Genomic DNA, 16,430 nt, shown 5'->3' on the forward strand with positions numbered 1-16,430 from the left:
ATGAAAAAAGGAAGAAATAACAATATTAAATGTCTTTAATTTTTTAAGGCGTGGAATCTCGTAAGTTAGGATCCGTTGAATACTATAATGAGAACTGAGAAATAAAATCCCTTTATATATAAAATTCTATCAATCCATTCACACACACACACGTGTGTATATATATATATATATATTATAAATCATGAGTAATTAACGTATCTTATGTTGATTGCACTCTTTGATTAAAAAAATAACATGAACTAATATAAAATATGTTAATTTTTTTTACACATTTTTAATTATTGTTATTAAATTCATTTTATTTATTGATCGGTGTAGAGAATACATCATCCACATTATTGACGTGATACAATTTAACTTACAAGATTCAAATTTATAAGTTATTTTTAATAAATTAAATCTTATTACATCAACAATACATAATATATGTACTTCGAGTTATTTTATTATTAAGTCGGTGAATAGAATATATCATTAATATTATTTAAATGGTAAGATTTAATTTATAATATTTAAATTTTATTTTTAAAATTAAATTATGCTACATAAATACAATTTAAATATAATCTTCACATCAACTTAAAAATAAAATTTTTGTGTGTAATTCACAACGACTTATAATAAAACTTCGCATCTTATTATTGGCCGGCTGATAGAACTAGAAGTGGTGAAGGAAAGGTCACGTAGCCTCGTACAAACTGTCAAGGCTCAAAACAGAAGGAAGAATTGAAGAAAGTGAGCCACTCTTTCTTAGCTCCTCATCGTGCCACGTGTTGCTCCAACCGCCAGGCCTTCCACCACTACATAAATACAATACAAATTTCCATCGATTTGTTCAGACTCAGACCACTACGACTCAACTATGGTTGCTGCACCACAGCTCGGCTTTTGTGGAACCGAGTCGCTTCGCTGCACCTTTCCGGTCCACCATCCACTGCCTAACGGTACCCGAAGTCGGCTTCGTAGACGGAACCACCGAGTTTTCGCGGTCGCCACTGGACCCAAACCATCCCCACCGGTTCGTCCGTCAATGGATCCTCGCCGCCACAGAAATCAGTCAACGGATCTTCGTCGGTAAATGATGAACTTGCCGATCCATATTTTTCTTGCTGAATTTTAAATGCATTTTTTTTAAAATTTTATTTTACTGCAATGCTCCGTTTGTTGCTGAGAAAGAGGAGGAAAGTTTAACTCTTGGTGCCGTGGTTTCTTTTATGAAATTTGCCTGATTTGCACGAGTAAAAAAGTTGTCTGACATTCTGGATTGTTTTATCCTTTTTTTTTTTTTTAAATTCGTTCTTTGTTTTTACTGTTGAACACACTGTGGTGAAAATGACTAATTCTGTTTGGTTCCCATTGAAAGTGGAGGAAATAGAAAGGAAGAGAATAGGATTGAAATTCACGTTCTTAAAGCTGATTTTAACCAAGTCATTAATCTTTATTTTCTTATTGACTGGTTTATTGGCATTGCAATGGCAGAGAATTGGAGATGTTTCACAGGAAATTAAAAGAGTGAGGGCACAGATGGAAGAAAATGAACAGTTGGCAATACTGATGAAAGGTCTTCGGGGACAGAATCTAAAGGATTCGCAGTTTGCTGCTGATAATGTTCAGCTACGCCTCGTTGAGGTATGTATACGCGCATCATATAGGTTGAATGACGTTCGACTTCCTTTTCTATAATGTCTTGCGGAATGGATCGCTCCTAAGTGTTTGAGCTACGATCAAAGGTGTACTGGTTTCTGTAATTCTCAACCAAGTTTATAAATATTTGACAGGTCACAGGGTATTTTTGGTTTTTATTTTATGACATTGTAGGAAGTCAAGAATTACCTAAAAACTAAAGTTCCTCAATGGTACAAATTATGTGCCCATGAGAGAGTGAGAGGGACTGAGAGCTGAAAGGTACATATTATTGAACTGCAATGAAATTTGTTGAAAATGCTCTAAAATATCATATTTTATTTGCAGTTAGGGTGGAGTTAAAAGTAACAAAAGCCATTTGAAATTGATCAGTTTTTTTTTTTTTTTTTTTTGTTTGGGGGGGGGGGGGTGGTTGTGGTTAATTTATTTCAATTCAGTTGTGTGAAGAACTTACGGTAATACTTGAACAAGAAAAAAATTTGTGGGTTGATTGGTGACTGGATATGTGCCTGCACAGTTTGGCCATTGAGAAGAAAGTTACTTAGGCAATAGTGGGTGTCATGATATGAGATATTACTTTTGTGATAGCTAATTGTCCCGATACCATAATGTTAAATTTTGCTCCCTTAATCTTGGATTAGGTGTGAAGGAATGGGACGAGAGTGGTAAGGCTTAGGTTCTAACTCGAAGCACTAAAAAGCAAACGAAAAGAAAAATAAAAACATACTCTTGCAGTACATGAATGTGACATTCTGGTAATAGGAATTACAGTTACTTTTGGAGTAATTGTATAAAAAATTGTAAGTCTTGCAAAGGAGTAGTCAGCTTTTGCTTTAAGAGTGGTTGATGTTGCAAAAATGACCTGGTCTACATATAAACAAGCTAACTGATGAAGGCTACATCCGTTCATTAGATGCTAAACAAAGACTGTTTAATATGGTTGGATGTAGAGCTTCTCATGATCCTTTATGCTTTCTCATTGTGAAACTTTGATGCTGAATCTTTAGTTGGTCCTAATGTGTCCCTATTATAATGTTACTGATGCTAAGTGTTTTTTTGTGCTTCCATAGGTAGATGAAAGCAGTGAGTTTTTGCCTTTAGTCTATGATCCTGCCAGCATTTCAGCATATTGGGGAAAACGGCCACGTGCTGTTGCAACACGTATTGTTCAATTACTGTCTGTTACCGGGGGTTTTCTTTCACGCCTTGCTTTGGATGTGATAAACAAGAAGGTCAAAGAGGTATGACAATGATACCCTTTTTTTTTTTTCAAGCTAATAGTAATTCTACATGATCAATTCACCTTTAAACAGTTTATAGAAAGTAGTTTTTCATAATTGGTTATTTTTTAGTTCATGTGCTCTTTGAGTCATCATATGATGGCTTTTTCCCTTGATTTAATGTAACACCCCGCTCCCCACAGTTAAAAATAAAGTCACTTTTAGAAATTCTCGGGAGCCGGAGTTCTACTATTGAACCTGACTTAAAAATATATTTGTTTTTTATTTATTCTAAAGGAAGCGTTAGGTATAAAGATTCCTTATAATACAATCATCCTTTATTAAAAATACTGAAATCATAAAAGAGAGTGCGCGGAAGTAATTATTAAAATTTCTCAAAGTCTGTGCCATAAAAATTATAACTTAAAATCTCTGTACATGATCTAAGCCACTTCACGCCTCCCTGGACCAAGTCCCGTCCTGCAGCTCCACCTTTATAAATATTTTGATCTGCGGTGGTTTAAAAACATAAAAACAAACTAAAATCAGTTGATGACTCAGTAAGAAACCCATTATAACGTAAACATATTTAACATAAAGTTTTTATAAAATATTTCATGCTGAGCTTAAAATCATGACTGATCATACTGATGTTTATGCTATATATGACTGATTTATTGGAATTAACTAATTGATCTGATTTATTTGAATGATCTGGTTGGCCAATACATTTAACCCTGTGTGCGAGGTTGTGCATTGGCCCCACATCCCGTGGCCGCAAGGCCGCAAGGGGAGCCGCTGATAGTATTCTGGCATACTATGGTGGACCACGCTTGAGTCCGTGACTTGTACATTCACCCTAAAACTGCCTTGGTACCATGCATCCGAATGACCATCTGGTTAATTGTTCTGAGCTTATCTTACACTCGATCTTATGAAAGGTTACGTGTTTTATGCAACGTGATATGCATAATACATACATAACTATAATATGCGGAATGAAACATGATTAATGACGTGCTTGCAAATATCATGACATGCGTGGTATGTAAACACTGGCTTCCAAAGAACTAGCTTTAATAATAATATATATAACTAGTTAACGTATGCTAATCCTAATTTATGATCAAGCTACTTACCTCGTAGTGCCAATCCAATATTTTTGGTGTGAAGCCGGATAACTATAAAATATGCGACTTATGTAAATTTTTAATTAAATACATATTTAGAAATTTAGATGACCCGTTTTTCTTAATAATCTAAATTTTCTCATTTTAAAATCTAAAGTAGTTAAATCTTTCGTACTTATCAAAAAAAAAAAAAGTAGTTAAATCTTTCGTGGGCCTAAAGCATCATAAATCCATATAACCCATTAAACCCCAAAACCTATATGCAAGCCCATCGTAAAAGCAAAGCCCACGTGAAACTAAAAGCAAAATCCAAACCAACTCTAATCTGCCAATGGTTATCAAATAAGGGCAGAAATGTAAAAACCTCAACAGATTTTAAGTATTCTGCGGAACTTGATCATGACAAGGACTTAGAGCACTCCCAATGGATCCTTTATAGTACATTTTTCTTTAAAATATAAAGAAATGCTCTCAAAAGTGCCCTCCATTGGATCTTCTATTTTAAAGACACTTTTACATTCTGCTATAGTAAACCTCTAGATATAGAGAACACTGTTCATCATTGTAAACAATTTTAATTAATTTCTCTGACCTCCTCTTGCTTAGTTTCCCATTTCTTCAACTCTCTTTATTCACATTATATAATGATTGAGAATGAATATTTGAGAATACTTTCATTATATAATCTCTTTTTTTATTTTTTGAATTAATTTATATTTTGATTTAGCTTATAAATTTGGATTAATTTAAAATAGGATATAATTATATGACATTGTATATGGAGAGATATTGCAAATATCAAAAAATATGAGGATATCATTAGTAGTTAGAGAAAATATTTGAAATGAATAAAAAAGAATAACAAGTATAATATTTAAATGATATAAAGAAAAAATAGATAAACTGATGTATAATATATTGTAAAAGTCAGTATGTAAAATAGAAAAAGTAGGTTTTGGTGATGTATTTTAAAGGATAGGATGAAGAAATCTATTGGGAGTGCTCTTGGCATTTTGTGTAAAATCTATGCATGGCAAAACTGTAATATATAAAGGAAGTTGGATGGGTTAAAAAGCTGCAGGTACTTTCTTTCAAAAAAGCAAGTTGTACCACATGGAGAAAGCAATTTCACAAAGGACTGAATGGCGAAAGTCCTAATTTGAGGGACAAAAATGTAATGTTACTCGAAAAGACTTGCCCTACTTTCAAACTTTATATATTAGACTAAGAACCCAGAGAGATGAAAGCAAATTAAAAGCAAGTGCCACATGACAGAGAGATGAAGGCTCACCGTGAGAGGGATGCCGTGCGACGGAGCTGGGCTGAGGTGAAGACACAACAGACGAATAGATCTCCTTTGAACGGGGTGCTTTGGGTGATTGACTCTGGGGCGAGTCGGTAGTTGTTTACGTTATGGCTGAGAATAAAGATTTTATTTTTGAGAATTTGCATAGGATTGAGGATATATAAAGACGGAGGAGAGTGTTGAACGTGTTCCACTCGAAATCACTCACTAGCTATGATTCGGAATTTTGTGTACTTAGGATTGCTGGAGGATAGGAATTAAAGGATGGAGAAGTGTTCGGCGTGTTTGATTTGGTTTGGGAGACGGTGCCAACGAGTTCGAGTTGGACTCGGTTGCGATCATTCAAGAAGAAAGTTTGAATTTGAAAACATGATCTAGTAGTTCATTCAATGTAGGATTGGTAGTGATTGAGACTGCATAAAGGACTTCAATCAATAATGATTTTAAATTGAAATAAACTTCTAATGGCCGATATTTAGATTCTAAAAGGAGTCTTACTCGTTCAATAAATAATAAATGGGATTTAACCTAGTTATTGAGTCTAATTAAAACTCCTAATCAACCTCAATAATTTATTGCTTGTGGGCTTATCAAATTTGGCCCATTAAATATAATTTAGGCCCAATAAAAATTATCAATATTCCGATTTTAGAATTATTGGACTGGGTCGTTACATTTAACTTCCATTTTGGGTGTCACTTCTTGTATTTCTGCAAACCAAATTGTGTTTCCTGGTCCTGCTGCGATAATGTTTCAACTGCTTTGTTTTCTATCACTTTGTTTTTGTTCTCATGTAGCCTTACTATTGTTTAAAAATGTTCATGTATTCTTGGAGGCAAGCCAGTCTGCCTAATACATGCGTTGGAAATGATTATACATTATTATGATGGGTCTTGTGCAAATTTAATGCGGTATACAGCTGTGTGTGTGGTATACAGTCTAAACAGACTACTAATATTGTGGGATGGTCAGGGAAAATTTTCCAGTTCTTATTTTCATTGTCTTCAGCTTGCTATTCTGCTTCTTTATTTCTCCGATTAGAATTTAGGAAACCCTTTAACCCCCTCCACCCTTGTCATCCCAAAAGGAAAAAGAAAAAAGAAAATAAAAGAGAAACAAAGGATCAGTTGTACTCTTGTGATGGAAGCAAAAATCAAGATCATTCAGTTTTAAACTGCATTGATTGTGTGAATGAAAATATCTTTCATCTAGAAGCACATTTTCCTACAATGTCTCCACAAATGGGGAATGCGGGTTTCTTCCATTGTATATATTGATTTGGAATGCCATTCATGTCCAATCTTTGAAATTAACTTGTCAATTTCTGTATGCTTTACTCATCTATTACTTTTCCATATCAGAATGAAGTTGCTAGAGCAATTGAGATAAGGGAAATTGTTACCTCTTTGGGTCCGGCATATATAAAACTTGGTCAAGCTTTGAGTATTCGCCCGGATATACTGTCACCTGTTGCAATGATTGAGCTGCAAAAGCTTTGCGATAAGGTAAAGTATATGTGCCCCTTTTTTTGTTTCCTTTCGTGTTCTTTATTCTCACGATTACATCTAATCAAAGTTAAAGCTCTATGTTCTTCTGAAAAAGAAAAAAGAAGGAAAAATAACCTATATGATATCCATAACACTCAGCAAAATAGAGATGGGTATAAAACAAGAAAATTAAGTTATACCATGTTGTGCAAATGTGAATTTTGAGCTAGAATTTGTGAATGTTTTAGGTAATTTTAGTTATTACCTTTGATGAGTTAGTGAGAATGTTTTAAACATCAAAAAAGTTGGTGGGGATGTTTTATATGTCCATTAAATCAGGGTGTAAAAGCTTCATGAAAGAAGCTAACCTAGGCTTGTGGATTAAGGTAATTTCTGGTACGATTGGGCTTGTGATGTTAGGGTTCTTATTGGCAGATAAGTTTAGGGAAGTGTTCATGGCATAAAGCTATATGAAAGAATAATATAGGCTTGTGTATTAAGGTAATTTCTGGTACTATTTGGTTTGTGATGTTAGGTTCTTATTGCTAGATTTATTGAGGGGAGTATTCAGGGCATCTCACAAGCTTTGTGTCGTGGTATTCTTAGTCAATCAGTCTGAGATGAGCTCATGGTAGGTACTTTCATTTCATGCTGTGTTTTGGCAGACATTGGTATGGCTTATCCCATCACAGTTGTTTGTTGTAGTTAACATATTCCAACTTGACTGTGGATCATTTATTACTTCACTGTGAGGTGGCCAGGATCTTATGGGATGCTTTTAGCAGAACCAGACTTGTGTGGGTAATGCCCAAGAGGATGGTGGATCTCCTTGCTAGTTGGAGAGGCCTTCAGTGTAACCTGCAGTGTGGAATATGGTTCTGTTATGTCTCATGTGATGAATATGGCTGGAAAGGACTGGTTAGAGCTTTGAAGATTGGCAACACTCTTTGGATGATCTTAGATGTTTCTTCTTACACGCTTTAGTCTTGTGGGCTTCTGTTCTTGTCCTCAATGGGGCTAGTTTTCATGATTTTCTCGTATCCATTTCTAGCTCCTAGTAACTAGGCATTCTCTTTGTATACTTCGTGTGTACTTGGGCTTTGCCTATTTACTTGATTTAATGAAATTTTGTTTTACCTATTAAAAGACAAACATATTCCTACTTGAACATGAAGATCAAATGTTTCTGTAACACCACAGTCCCACATTGGAAATATGAATGCCTACAAAGATTGGGTAGTTATAAAGGTAGTCAGGTGCTAAATCCCACATTGACTACTTACTAGGTAAAACTGAGTTTTTTTATATAGTTAAACGATTATATTATATTAATACAAATAGGCAAAGCCCGAGTACACAGGTGGTATACAAGAGATTACACCTACTTAGGGGGAAGAAGGTAAAACTGGGTTTTATGATTTTAAGGAAGTTCCAGCTTGATCAGTCTTTTTGGAGCTATGATGCAGACATGCCTATTTCTTCTGGGTCGTTACCTAGGGTATCAAAGCCACATAGGAGGGTCAGCCATGCGATACTGGAGCACTACATGACATGGTTCTAACGAGTATAGCATGAATTTAAGAGAGTTTGTAATACTTAAGTCTCAAATCGAGAATATGAATAACCCCCATATATTGGATAGGTTAAAAGGTAGACTTGAGTGTTAAGTTCCACATTGGCTATTTATCAGGTGAGATTGTGCTTCGTAAGTAATTCTAGGAAATTTTCAAATTGACTAGTCTTTTTGGGGTCATAATGAGAGATGTGGGTACCACACCCTGGGTAGTTATAGTTTTTTTCATCAAATTCTTGCATTGGAGGAGAGATACCGCTTGGTTTAATTTTTGTCTAATGTTTTCCCATTTTATGTAAATTTAGGTATCCCTCTTCATGGCTGATCTTTCTGTTTGATGATATATGAAGGTTCCTTCATTTCCAGATGATGTAGCTATGGCTCTTATTGAGGAGGAACTTGGTCAGCCATGGAATAACATCTATTCTGAACTATCATCTTCCCCGATTGCTGCTGGTAGCTTTCTAGATAATCATTTGTATATAAAATTGTATTAACAGAAAATTCCAGCCTCCCTTTGCTAGTATTTTGAAATTCATTATTCCAAATCGTTTATTTCTTCTATTGCCATGGCAGCATCTCTTGGACAGGTGTACAAGGGCCGTTTGAAAGAAAATGGGGATTTGGTTGCTGTTAAAGTGCAGAGGCCTTTTGTTCTTGAGACGGTTACAGTTGATTTGTTCATCATACGCAATTTAGGTTTGGTACTAAGAAGGTTTCCTCAGGTAGTGTTACACACATCTGACTTGAAGTCACTTGGCTCTGTGTTAAAACTACTACATTTCTGGTGAAGGGTTAACTACAGGTAGAGATAATGACTTCTTCACATCCCTCACTTCTCTGCTTAAATTTTTCAGATCTCCACGGATGTAGTCGGATTGGTTGATGAATGGGCTGCTCGATTTTTTGAGGAGCTTGATTATGTTAATGAAGGGAAAAACGGAACAATCTTTGCTGAAATGATGAAGAAAGACCTTCCTCAGGTGAGTCTAATGACTCTTAACAGTATACTTTTGTTATGTTTCGAGAAGTTCATTGGATTTTAGCTACTGAGTTTGGTTACAAACTCATATTTGGTGATCCAGATATCACGTACTAGAATGTGGAATTTGCAGTATGAAATAAACAAAAAAAAAAAAAAAAATTAAGTTTAAATGCTGCATTTCCAAGATGTTCTAAATTAGTTTGAGCTCTATATGGAACTAATCATTGATATTTCCCAGCTAACTATGCTGTTTTAAAATGAGAATAGTGAATGATTTATTTAACTGTTGATTTATTTAACTGTTGATTATTTTACGTTTGGCAGAAGTTCTGTCAATAAAAGCGTCTTTAAACAAGTTCTCACTTGTTGGAGTTTTGTTATCTTAATCTGTGGGAAATTTTTTTTGATGCTCCCTGAAAAGCTTAGATGTGTTTTAGGTTGTTGTACCAAAAACCTATGATAAATATACATCAAGAAAGGTTCTTACTACAGCATGGATAGATGGAGAGAAGCTGTCACAAAGTACAGAAAGTGACGTAGGAGAACTTGTTAATGTTGGAGTCATATGCTACCTGAAGCAGGCAAGCTTTTCTATCACTGCATTCGTGCAAGCATATTCTTTTTGGTTTCTCCCTGTCCCTCTCTCTAATCTTTTGCTTTCTATTTAAATTTGGCAACGTATTAGCATAATACATTGGATTACAAACACTGAAGCAAAGCGGTTAACTATCTTCATTGGTTTAATATGTGATTGTTTGATGCGTATTGGCACCAATAGATGCTTAATGTAGGCCGCCTTTTTTAAAAAGAAATTAGAAGCAATTCTTGTAGGCCACCTTTTTACTTGTGCTGTCTTTTTATTAATAATTTTTATTGGTAAAATACACAGTTTAATATTTTTTAATAATAAGCTTATTATTATGAGTTATTAAGAACTTAATTTTTAAGAGTGATTAAAAACAACTTATTGTTTTTGTCAACATTGTGGAGTCTAATACTAGAAAAAATAGTGTTATTGGGTGACTTCAATGAAGTTAAACCTGATCTGCATTTTTCATGTGAACATGCATACATTATATGCTATGCTATGTACCTTTTGCCAAGGGAGTGGAAAGAGAACATATGGCCAATTAGATGATGAATTGTCTCTTTGTTTTAAGCTCTGATTTGTTCACAAACTCAAACCTTATTGGTTGTGCCTTTTGTCTCCGCAGTATGCTTCTAATATTAAATTGTACAGATGCTACCTTCTCTACAAATCTATCTTTATGGTACTTTATGTATTGTGAATGAAGATCAAAGTGTACTTGTTAACATGGTTTCAGACCCTTGCTTGCCATTTGTTTTTGTACGTGTAATATCAACTTATGGTTGGTGAGAGTTCATAGTCCCTTGCCTACACTGAGAATCATCTTTATTAAATTCTTAACCTTTGCTTTTCATTCATTGCAGTTGCTTGATACTGGGTTTTTCCATGCTGATCCTCATCCTGGGAATTTAATCCGTACTCCAGATGGAAAGCTAGCTATACTTGATTTTGGTAACAATCTACTTCAATTAGAGTGTGTGGTGACAGATCATCTTTTCACATGGTTAGCAGCATCACGCTGTCTTGTTTGAAGAACTCAGTTGTAAATTTTAGTTCTGCATCATTTGTCTAATTAACATGTTAACAGTGATTAATTGTTTTAATGGTTTTTTCTTTCTTGTCTTGGTTTTCTACACTTTGATACTTGAATTATAGATCTTTAATTTACTTTCTACTGGCATGTTAAAAAGATGAAACTCTTCTGGGAGGGAGGGAGATATGACTATTGTATGATTGGGTTACTGCTTTATATATAGGGAGGGAGGGAGGGGAAGAGAGAGAGAGAGGGAGAGAGTGCTTTTAGGCATTGTTTTTTAGATCATTGTAAGTTTTAAAGGAATCATTATTTCTTAGATCATTGTATATTTATTGTATGATTGGGTTACTGCTTTTAGGCAGTGCCTATCTAATGATTTTGGATTGTAATACTTTACCATTAGATATAATACATTCCCTGTGTATATCGAGCTTAAAACTTCAATTAATATTGTTTATTTATATAAAAGAAAATTTATCACTAGATCAGATTGAAAGGAACCTCTTACTGTAATGATAATGTTCTATAATTTGCAGTTATTTTTGCCCCACTTTAACCGTGATCATTGTTATCATTATTATGACTGTGTAATATTACAATTCTTAAACCTTTAGCAATTTGTATTGTATGTGAGTTGCTTTCCTCTATGGGAATTCAATAAACCATGCATTTTCTCAAACTCCATATCAATGGATATTGCATTTAATGTGTAGATGTACGTTGTGTTCTTTGATGAGAATGATTTAGTAGAACTTTTTCTGACCTCTAAATTGGACTGTGTAATACTTCTTTTAGCTGTGAAGACCATTTTTTTCTTTTGCATCCTAAAGTATAATTTGCTGTAACAGGCCTAGTTACAAAACTAACCGATGATCAAAAATATGGAATGATTGAAGCAATTGCTCACCTCATTCATCGGGATTATGGAGCTATAGTCAAAGACTTTGTTAAACTTGATTTCATTCCAGAGGGAGTTAATTTGGAACCTATCTTACCTGTTTTGGCCAAGGTTTTTGATCAGGCACTTGAAGGGGGAGGGGCCAAGAATATCAATTTCCAGGAGCTGGCATCAGATTTAGCACAAATAACATTTGATTATCCGTTTAGAATACCCCCTTATTTTGCTCTTATAATCAGGGCAATTGGGGTACTAGAAGGCATAGCTTTGGTGGGAAACCCTGATTTTGCCATTGTGGATGAGGCCTATCCATATATTGCACAGGTATAATACTCTGAATTTTTTATGATACTTGTTTGAAATCTATTAACTTCTAATATTAAGAAATATGTTGGTGCTTATAATATATTGATGGCTAAATTGCAATGGACCTTACCTCTTTAAGCATAGCTTATATGAATCTTCCAAAATGGATGAAATCGCTAGTTTGTGCACTTTATGCTAGTAACTGTAAATGGACACAGTCAACCTATGAGGTTTCAAATTTGATATCTGCCATTAAGTGTTATTGAATGTAAAGAATTGCAGTTGATCTTTGATTGCTAAATTTAAGCCACCTTATTGGATGACCTTGCGGATTTCAAACAATAACCTATGGCAAGGTTGTTGTGATATCTATTTAAATAATCGTTTTGAGGTTTCATACACCCCACAGATGAGCTAGAGTTGCCTCAATTTTTGTCGTTGCCTTCAGTCTTACTCAAATGTTCACTTATGCCATTTCAAGAGTTTGCTGAGCTTCTTATGGATCGATGTCACTGCCATTATTCACATCATTTACTAAAGCAATGATCTCGTTATTGCCTATTCTAGCAAAACCACATCAGAGCCATTTTAGAGAAAACACCAGGTTGGGGTTCATTCAAAAGACTTTTTTTCCCCTTTATAGGCAAAAGAATTAACTCAGCCCGTCTTTTTTGATAAGCAAAGTAATTTATTCAAGCACATAGTGGTGCAATTCTAGTACACAAGAAGTATATAATAGGAGACATCCAATTGGTGGGATGAAGAAAAGAACATAATTCTAAAATACTCTAGAAAGCTAAAGGTGCAGAAGCATGCACTGCTTTCTGAAGATAAAGAGTTATGAACTAATGACTCTTGTCACCACGGTATTCCTCCGCCATAAGTGAAGGTTTTTTTTTTTTTTTAATTAAATTAGGAGGGGGTCACTCATGGACAGGTGACTTCCGTCTCTTTAAAAAAAGAAAAAGAAAAAAGAACTAATGACTCTTAAATCTAACACAGTTCTCCACTATTTTTGAATGTCCGAGCATTACATCCCTGCCAAATACACCACACCAGACATAACAAGACTATCCAAACATGTAAGTTGTGGCTCTGGAGGGAATTTTGCCAAATCCACCAGCTGCTGGGGCATGATCCATGCAATCCTAAACGGAAAATACACTGATGCCTATAAGTCTCTTGAGACACCTTGCAGTGAAGCGGAAAATGATCAATGCTTCATCCACCCTGCTTACACATACAGCACCAGTCCATTGCCACAACATTTCCCTTTCACAAGTTATATCCACCATTGCCACAACAATGCCTAACAAACAAAGAATGCTACCCTTGATGGCCCCCTATTTCTCCAAATATTCTTCAAAGGAAATGGAAGCCCATCTAAGGGAGGAGTGTGTGGTAAAAGGACTTGACCTTAAACATGTACGTCTTGGAAGGAATCCAGCATATCTTATGTACTCGATCTCCCAGTCATGCACATCTCTAATGAAAGTAAGTTCCACAAGCTGTTTCAATTTTCAAAAACAGCTGGTTGAAGTTTGTATAGCCAATTAAAAGTAATGATAAAATTCTCTAAATGATTTAGGACCTCATGAAAGTAGAAGTTATAAACTGGAGCTTTTTTTAGGAATAAACTAGTTGAGCTTATGCAGAATTATGTGGCCATACTGATGGTTCTAACTTGTGGTGGTGCTTTCTCTCTTTTATCTTGGTTATCTAAATGGGAATTAATTATGCTTTTATAATTTTATTGTAGAGGCTCTTGACTGATGAATCCCCCCGGTTAAAGAATGCTTTACGTTACACAATATATGGGAAATCTGGAGTTTTTGATGCTGAAAGATTCATTGACGTCATGCAAGCATTTGAGAATTTCATAACTGCAGCAAAAAGTGGAGGAGGGGAGACCCTCAATGGGGCATGGCTGAACTTGGCCTCCTGCAAAGTCAAACAGGGTATACAATTCCTAGAATTTCGACTAATGTATCTCAACAAAAGCAGCCAATTCAAACAAGGGCAGCCTTAGCATTTCTGCTGTCTGATAAAGGGAACTTTTTCCGAGAATTTCTTCTGGATGAGGTACTACTTGGAGTAATTTTTAAATTAAAAAGGGTCGTTTTCTTAATATTGATGCGCAAAGGCAGTTAATACTGCACATCAATCATAGCTAAGAGCATCATTATCATCATTATCTGGACAAGGTAGTGTTAGAAGTAACTTTTAAGTTAAAAAGATTAGTGTTGTTAATATTGATGTGCCAAGGCAGTTAATATTAGTGATGGTGATGATGATATCATTATTCTTAGTTATAATTGATTTATTATTAATTATCTTGAATATATTAACTATTTATTGGATTTGCCTGACATGATGATGCAACAGGTGGGCCAATTTTGTTAGGAGGGCTACAATGAGAATAATTTTTATTGGGCTCACTGGCCCATGAATTTTTATTATATGACTTGGCCCACGATCCAGTCCATTGAGCCCAATAAAAATTATTCTCATTCTAGCCCTAACAAAAGTGGGCCCGGGTGTTATAGATGATGATCCTACCATAAGATTCAACAGAGAAAGGACAATATTGGCCTCAGTTTTTTTGTCCCATTACACTTCTACATATGTTTTCTTAATCTCTTCTTTATTTTCCTGTTGGTTCCACTTTGTTTGAATAATAACAAGTAGGCTTTTAAGACTCCGAAGAAAAGAAGGGAGCAAGTAGTTATTTTCTTCCAAGTTATTTTGCTTTCTTTTGCTTGTGACTATATAATTACTTGCCTTTAGTTATCCGCCTCAAATTGTATGGAATTCTAGTACTCATTATATCATGTGATGGGGCTCAGCATTTGCTTCAGTTTTCTCATTTACTTGTACTTTAATTTCTCATCTATTTATAGTTTTTTTTTCCCTTTTTTGTCCAATTGTTGGATAAGCAATTTCATTATTCGTTCCCCATGTTAAAAAGCTTTTCTTGCCTTGTGCCCTGTGATGTATGTTCTCACAAGGAGCTGTGCTTAAGATAAGAATTACTTTACTTTTCACCTTGGTGTGCTCCAAAGTTTGGTTAGATGGAGTGTATTTAGATATGTAACTATTGTTTGCCATTGGCATGAAAAGCAGATTGTAAAGGGCATTGACGTGGTTACAAGGGATCAGTTGGTACAGATAATGTCATTTCTAGGAGTCCGAAATGCTGCCCCAGTTTTTAGTATGGTTCCTACTTTTGGACCCTTTAAGCCAGCAGCACTTCTACCCTCCATAAGTGAAGAAGACAAAGTTATATTGAATAATGTCCAAAAGATCGTCGAGTTCTTGACTGCAGGAAGTTCAATATCAAGATCATCAAATCAGGTATTGAAAGGATATCTTAACCATTCATTTTAGACTAAAAATGTGAAGTTGTCATGACGTTCCTTTTCTGAAAAAGTTTCTCGTGTCTGTGAAGCGGGTATATATGTTCTTCCTTGACTGTTTTTTCTCAAACTGTTGCTTCTTTGTGGGTGTCAACAGGGCGTGGTTGTTTCACAGGTCATCCAAGAGCTTCTTCCAGCATTGCCGGGCATATCTGCCACAGTGCTACCTGAGGTGCTCAACCGACTATCTTCCCGGGTGCTAGCACGCATTATCCGGGATACATTTTTGTAAAGATTATATCTATATAATTTAGCTGTTTAGAGCCAATACGGTTTTCATATTTTGATAAAGTTACAGGCAAATGAACTAATCATTATACAAATGCACATCTTGTGTGCATTACTCGGTACGGTTCAAACACCAAGACCCGAAATTTTCTTCCTGTATATAAATTCCACTGCATGTCAAATGTATCGATGCAGCGACCTGTCGGAAACTGATTGGTGTAATTTCTATTTGCAAGGGAGAATGTTTCATATCCTAGTAAACACTCACTTTTCTCTTGATGCGTTCAAGAGTTCATTGTGTCAAAAGATTACCATATGTATTCACCCAAACATTTAGACCGGGGATTTCTTTCGGCCTATGGAATGCTGCAGCTCGCAGTACATGTCGGGGTCCAAAACCAATAGGGTATGGCTTCTGAAAACAATCCAGGATTGCCATCGTCATAACATTTCCCCTTTTTCTCTTTGCTTCTTATTTCCTTAACGGCGTAGCCTGCATATGGTTGAAGCTCTGCCAATCAGCTCATATATATCTATGGAAACAAAACAAGATCTCAAATAGTCGCAGCAATTCAGATATTCAATGCAAAAATAGTGTAGTTTTAAGTG

General features: G+C 35.3%; 1 protein-coding gene across 1 annotated transcript; it reads left to right on the forward strand.

Moving 5' to 3' along the window:
• The first annotated feature begins 833 nt into the window (after positions 1 to 833).
• LOC121248893 (uncharacterized protein sll0005) lies at positions 834 to 16,098 on the forward strand. Its single transcript, XM_041147503.1, is given in 15 exon segments — positions 834 to 1,019; positions 1,022 to 1,077; positions 1,483 to 1,632; positions 2,718 to 2,888; positions 6,665 to 6,808; positions 8,714 to 8,819; positions 8,940 to 9,088; positions 9,221 to 9,346; positions 9,786 to 9,929; positions 10,801 to 10,888; positions 11,822 to 12,195; positions 13,937 to 14,093; positions 14,096 to 14,259; positions 15,301 to 15,531; positions 15,691 to 16,098. Coding segments are annotated over 15 exon segments (2,349 nt in total). The 5' UTR covers positions 834 to 865; the 3' UTR covers positions 15,826 to 16,098.
• Positions 16,099 to 16,430: the final 332 nt, after the last annotated feature.

This window comes from Juglans microcarpa x Juglans regia, chromosome 1D (assembly GCF_004785595.1).
Source record: "Juglans microcarpa x Juglans regia isolate MS1-56 chromosome 1D, Jm3101_v1.0, whole genome shotgun sequence".
NCBI lineage: Eukaryota > Viridiplantae > Streptophyta > Magnoliopsida > Fagales > Juglandaceae > Juglans > Juglans microcarpa x Juglans regia.